Consider the following 6585-nt stretch of genomic DNA (forward strand, 5'->3'; position numbering starts at 1 on the left):
GTCTCACTCTGTCGCCCAGACTGGAGTGCAGCGGCCGCTCCTGGCCACCACAGCCTCGACTTGCTGGGCTCCGGCGATCCTTCCGCCTCAGCCTTCCAAGGAGCTGGAACTACCGGCACATGCTACCACGCCTGGCTAATTTTTGATTTATTGTAGAGATGAGGTCTCACCAAGTTGCCCAGGCGGGTCTCGAAACCGCGTGCTCAGGCAATCCTCTCACCTCAGCCTCCCAAGGCACGGGATTACAGGCTGAGCCACCGAGCCCGGCTTATTGTAATATTTCAATAGCTGTATTTTAAATAAATTGCCTTCCCAGGCTGGGTGCGGTGGCTCACACCTATAATTCCAGCATTTTCGGAGGCTGAGGTGAGAGGATTGCCTGAGCCTAGGGGTTCAAGACCAGCCTGGGCAAATTGGTGAGACCTCACCTCTACAGTAAATTTAAAAAATTAGCTGGGTGTGGTGGCGTGCACCTATGGTTCCAGCTACTTGGAAGACTGAGGTGGAAGGATCGCCTGAGCCCAGCAGGTGGAGGCTGCGGTGGCTGTGAGTGTGCTTAACTTATTCAAATAAATAAATTGCCTTCCCTTATAGTACCACATATTTTATTTTATGCATTCAAAAATGTTCTCAGCTGAGAGTGGTGGCTCACACTTGTAATCCTAGCACTTTGGGAGGCAGAGGTGAGAGGATTGCTTGAACCCTTGAGTTCAAGACCAGTCTGGGCAACATGGGTGAGACCTCATCTCTAGAAAAAATAAAAAAATTAGCTGAGTGTGGCAGTGTGTACCTGTAGTCACAGCTGCTCAGGAGGCTGAAGGGGAAGGATTTCCTGAGTCCAGTAGGTTCGAGACTGTGGCAAGCTGTGAATGTGCCTCTGTACTCTAGCCTGGGCAACAACAACAACAGCAACAAAGTTCTGAGATGAGGGCCACAGGCTTCCCTCATGGCCACAATAGTTGTGGCACAGAAAAGGGTTAGGAAACACAAAAAAGAGAGTACCCAGGGGAGAGGCCACTTTATTTGATTATTATTTTTTACTATGCAAACTTTAGACATATAGCCAAAGGAGACCCAATGGTTCAAAGAAGCCCCATGTGCCCACCCCCAGCATGATTTACTGACTGAGTCCTGGCCAATCTCCTTTCTTCTGTGACCCAACCTTTCCCCTCATTCTCATTTGCTTAAGAAGCTCATCTTGCATCCTGTAATCCCAGCATTTTGGGAGGCTGAGGTGAGTGGATTGCCTGAGCCTGCAGTTTCGAGACCAACCCAGGTCAGATCTCGTCTCTACAATAAAAAATCAAAAATTAGCCGGGTGTGGTAGCATGTGACTGTAGTTTCGGCTACTTGGAAGGCTGAGGCAGAAGGATTGCTGGAGCCTAGCAAGTTGATGCTGGGATGGCTGTGAGTGTGCCAGCCTGGGCAACGGAGTGAGACTTCAACTCAAAAAAAAAAAAAAAAAGAAGAAGAAGCAGCTCATCTTGGACATTTTACTACTTTATGCAAAACTATTTCAGTAGAAACGAAACTCTATCTTCTTTAAAAAAAAAATCATATGCTGGACGTGGTGGCTCAAGCCTATAATCCCAGCACTTTGGGAGGCCGAAGTGAGAGAATTGCCTGAGTCCAGGGGTTCGAGACCAGCCCCTTGCCTGAGTTCAGGGGTTCGAGACCAGCAACTTGGTGAGAACTTGTCTCTACAATAAACCAAAAAATTAGCTGGGCATAGTGGTGTGTGTCTGTAGTTTCAGCTTCTTGGAAGGCTGAGGCAGAAGGATTGCCTGAGCCCAGCAGGTCAAGGCTGCCGTGGCTGTGAGCGTACCACTGCACTCCAGCCTGGGCGACAGAGTGAGATTCCAACTCAAAAGAAAAAAAAAATCACAGTACAGTTGTCTTTAAATGCTTGAGGGCAGCCGGATTGGCTGGGGTGGCCCAGGAATGCCTCTCTGGAAGGAGACACTGCATCCAGGCAGAGGCAGAACAGGCCCTCCTGTGGAAGAGTGTTGCAGGCAGAGGGACTGTCTGGGGTGCCCAGGAGCCTGGCTTGCAGTGGCTGGGATGTAAAGTGTCGGGAGAGTAGGTTGAGAGAGACCAGTGGTGCTGGGCCCCTGGTGGGGGAGGACTTTACTGCAGGTGTCATGGAAGTACGGGGGGGGTGTGTGTGTGTGTGTGAGCAGGGCTGGAATCCAATCTGACAGCAATTTTCTTTTTTTTCTTGAGTTGGAGTCTCACTCTGTCGCCCAGACTGGAGTGCAGTGGCCGCTCCCGGCCACCACAGCCTCGACCTGCTGGGCTCCGGCGATCCTTCCGCCTCAGCCTTCCAAGTAGCCAGAATTACAGGCATGTGCTACCACGCCTGGCTGATTTTTTGATTTATTGTGGAGATGAGGGCTCTCCAAGTTGCCCAGGCGGGTCTCGAACCCGTGGGCTCAGGCAATCCACTCACCTCAGCCTCCCAAAGGCGGAGATTACAGGCTGAGTCACCGAGCCCATGACTGCAATTTTCTAAGACTTCTCTCACCACCTGCGGAGAGCAGGTGTGGTGCCTGGACTCGAGACAGCTCAGACAGAAGCCCTTCCTGACCTGTTTCCTCTTCTCTTTCCACAGGGAATGGTTTTTGAGAAACTGAGAATCTGTTCTCTGCCGGAATTTGTCCGTTTTATACATGATCTGCAGCCACTAAAGAAAGACCCTGATGTCATTGTCACAGATCTCCACTTTGGGACAATCCCTGTGAAGCTGTACCAGCCTAAGGCATCCACCTGCACCCCCAGGCCTGGTGTTGTGTTCTACCACGGTGGTGGGGCCATCATTGGGAGCTTGGGTAAGAGTGCTTTCCTCCAGCTTCCCAAAGGGTGGTAATGCCCACTTAAAATAACTTTAAAAAAAATCATCTTTCTGGGGCTTAAAGTCTGCTATTATGACCAGGGAGCACCAGGATGGTTAATGGTTTCCAGATCATTCAGGTGGCAAAAATATGGAATATATACCCTCACTTAAATGCCAGTAAGGGTGCTATCACATAAGTAAGCCTCCTATAATGTAAGGATACTGTAAATGCATTCTTACTATACTTATATGTATGCACATGTAATATATACATCAATATATACATGTATACTATATGTATTGAAGTGAAACTCACATAACATAAAATCAACCATTTAAAAGTGGCCTTGAGTGGCATGTAGTGCATGTTGTACAACCACCAACTCTTTGTAGTTGGAAATAAGGATATTTTAAATGAAAATTATTAAAATACATCATTTTCCTTCACATCAGGTATTGCCTAGGACAATCTGAAAAAAACTAGTGAGAAAAAACTCAAAATTGAGACAATTTTGTTATCTTAATTTTTCTGTGAATTGGGAGGAAACGCATCTTTATTTGGTTTCAGTAATGCTTTCAGTGTGTGGAATGCCAGGGTCCCAATGTAGCAGGTTTGAGAATAAGGGATTTACTGCAAAGTGGTTTAGGCTTGGTCTGTATGAGAATGATAGTAACAGCCAATGTCTATTAATTGATATTTATTAATATTTGTATGGCAGACACTGTGGGATCCCTGTATTGCATCATCTCATTGAAACCTCCAACACCCCATGAGGTAGATAGCATCATTATCCTCCTTTCACTGATGAGGAAATCAAGCTTCAGAGAGGTTAAGTGACTTTTGGGCACTATCTTAGCTCAAGCAAAGAGGAGGCAAATTGGGATTTGGACTCTGATCTGTCTGAATCCAGAGCTCACACCCTAAACCACTGTGTTCAATTTATATAGTATATATATGTATATTATATGTATTGAAGTGAAACTCACATGACATAAAATCCACCATCTAAAAGTAGCCTTAGCTGGGCTCAGTGACTCAGCCTGTAATCCCGTGCTTTGGGAGGCTGAGGTGAGTGGATTGCCTGAGCCCACGGGTTTGAGACCCACCTGGGCAACTTGGCGAGACCTCATCTCTACAATAAATAAAAAAATCAGCTGGGTGTGGTAGCGTGCGCCTGTAGTTCCAGCTACTTGGAAGGCTGAGGTGGAAGGATCGCTGGAGCCCAGCAGGTCGAGGCTGCAGTGGCTGGAAGCGGACACTGCACTCCAGTCTGGGTTACAGAGTGAGACTCCAACTCAAAAAAAAAAAAAGTAGCCTTGAGTGGCATGTAGTAGCCAAACAACCTCACAGATATTTTTAATGAACTGCAGAGTCGACCTGGGATTGGGGTGAGGGTGAGTGGGCATCTTGGAGAAAGTTGTTCAGGCAACCCCATGAAGGAAAATCATTGAGAAGGTGACAGGAATTTGTCTCTACTAGAGTCAACCTAAGTGCTCTGTCTGTAGGAAGAAGTCAACGACAATGGCAGGCAAAGAAAAACTTCCTAGTGAGTGTTGAGACAGTTTTGTTTTCAGCTAGGCACAATGGCTCATGCCTGGAATCCCAGCACTTTGGGAGGCCGAGGCAGGAGGAGTATTTAAGGCCAGGAGTTTGATACTAGCCTAGGCAGTATAGCAAGACCTCATCTCTAAAATAAATTGATAACTAAACAAACAAATAAATTATATATATATATATATTTTTATTTTCTAGTAACCCACCATCGTGTATGCTGTTATTTGTCCAAAGCAAGTGATTCTGTGGTTCTGTCAGTTGGGTGAGTAAAGGGGAGATGAGAAAGGTACCAGGGAGCCAAGTTCTGATTTGGTGGGAAGTAGGAACAGAGGGACTTGGAGTTGGAAAAAGGTTGGGAGGAGGAGGAGTCTGTGGAAAGCCAGTGAAGAGAGAAAGGGAGGTGGGGAAGAAGTGAGATCGAGGGACAGAGCATGGGGAACTCCTTCCTCTGTGTGTGTGGCCCTTGGGTAGGTTCTGTGCATGGCTCTTGGAAGCTGGTCAGGAAGAGATCTTTTTTAACTAGGTGAGGCACAGAGCTTTACCGCAGAAAGCTCTATCTATTACCTACCTATCATCTCATTAAGTGTTGTAACTAGCTTTACTTGTTCAGGTTTCAGAAAGGGAAGTTAATGCTAGAAGTTTGGGCTAGGCTGGGCGTGGTGGTTCACACCTATAATTCTAGCACTTTGGGAGGCCAAGGTGAAAGGATTGCCTGAGCCCATGGGTTTGAGACCAGCCTGGCAACTTGACGAGACCCCATCTCTACAATAAATCAGAAATTAGCTGGGTGTGGTGGCACACGCATGTAGTTCTAACTACTTGGAAGGCTGAGACAGAAGGATCACCTTAGCCCAGCAGGTCGAGGCTGCGGTGGCCGTGATAATGTCACTGCACTCCAACCTGGGCGACAGATTGAGACTCTGATTAAAAAAAAAGTTTGAGCTAAAAGATGCTAGATGCAGGTATTTTTGACTCTGCTAGAGTGCTGTGTGTAAACTGTGTGCTTGATTCCTTTTAAGGTACCGCATGTTACCCAAGTATAAGTTTCCAGTGCCGGTAAGTGACTGTATAGTGGCCACCACCCACTTCCTGAAGTCCCTGGATACATATGGGGTAGATCCAGCCCGAGTCACGGTCTGTGGTGACAGTATGGGAGGGGAAATAGCAGTCGTGATTTGTCAACAACTTATGAACAGTCCAGATCTCCCCCGGATCCGGGCTCAGATCTTGGTCTATGCTGCTCTCCAAGCCGTGAATTTCCAGTACCCATCCTATCAGCAGAACAAGAGCGTTCCACTGCTCAGTTGGAGTTTTGCCTTCTATTGTTTGTGTCACTACCTGGATTTCAGCTTTTCCTGGGAAAAAACCCTCTTGAAAGGTGGTCATTTGCCTGACAATCTCTGGGAAAAGTATAGAAAGTGGCTGGGCTCAGAAAATATCCCGGAGAGGTTTAAGAAGAGAGGCTACCGACCCATGCTCCGTGGGTCCCTGAATGAAGACGTGTACCGGAAAACGAGTGTGGTTTGGGATTTGATGTGCACGCCCCTGATTGCAGAAGACGACATCATGTCTCAACTCCCGGAAGCGTGCATTGTGAGCTGTGAGTATGACTTTCTCCGGGACCATTCACTGTTGTACAAGAAGAGGCTGGAAGACCTGGGAGTGCCGGTGACTTGGCATCACATGGAGGATGGTTTTCATGGGGTACTCATGACCTTTGACATGGGTTTCTTGCACTTCCCCTGCTCCACAAGAATTCTGAATGCAATAACCCATTTTATAAAGAGATTGTGACCGTCTTTCTTCCTGGCTGGCACCCCAATGTGGATCCACTGTCATCCAGCCTCTCACAGGGCTCTCTGTTGCTGATTCAGGTGGTGCTGAGTGGGACTAGGGAGAGGGCAGAGGTTGCTGTCTCCTTCCTGGTCTAGGTTCTAGAACCATGCAATACATGCTCCTGATGTTTGGAGGACAGTGGTAGAAGAGACAGGTTTGGGGGTGGGGATAAGACTCTCTGCTGGGAAATTTGAGCCCACAGTTTCTACAATCTTCAGTGGCCATTTTTGAGAGTGAATAGGTATGTAAAGTTTGTTCACAGCTGCCCTGAAATAGAGTTCAGACCTTCCAAGTTGATCCAGACCATGTGTGACACAAGTGTCTGATTGGCTGTTCATTGGATTAATGTAGGACATCACAT

General features: G+C 47.3%; 1 protein-coding gene across 1 annotated transcript in view; it reads left to right on the plus strand.

Moving 5' to 3' along the window:
* The window catches only part of AADACL3 (arylacetamide deacetylase like 3), an 8521-nt gene extending 2339 nt beyond the window's left edge, over nt 1-6182 (plus strand). The window contains exons 2-4 of the mRNA XM_008053828.1: nt 2612-2828; nt 4587-4650; nt 5408-6182. Coding sequence (XP_008052019.1) covers nt 2612-2828; nt 4587-4650; nt 5408-6182 — 1056 coding nt within the window. The remainder of the gene's footprint in view (nt 1-2611; nt 2829-4586; nt 4651-5407) is intronic.
* The last annotated feature ends 403 nt before the right edge of the window (nt 6183-6585 follow it).

This window comes from Carlito syrichta, unplaced genomic scaffold, assembly GCF_000164805.1.
Source record: "Carlito syrichta isolate Samal-C Ts95f unplaced genomic scaffold, Tarsius_syrichta-2.0.1 Scaffold76135, whole genome shotgun sequence".
In the NCBI taxonomy this organism is placed as follows: Eukaryota; Metazoa; Chordata; class Mammalia; order Primates; family Tarsiidae; genus Carlito; species Carlito syrichta.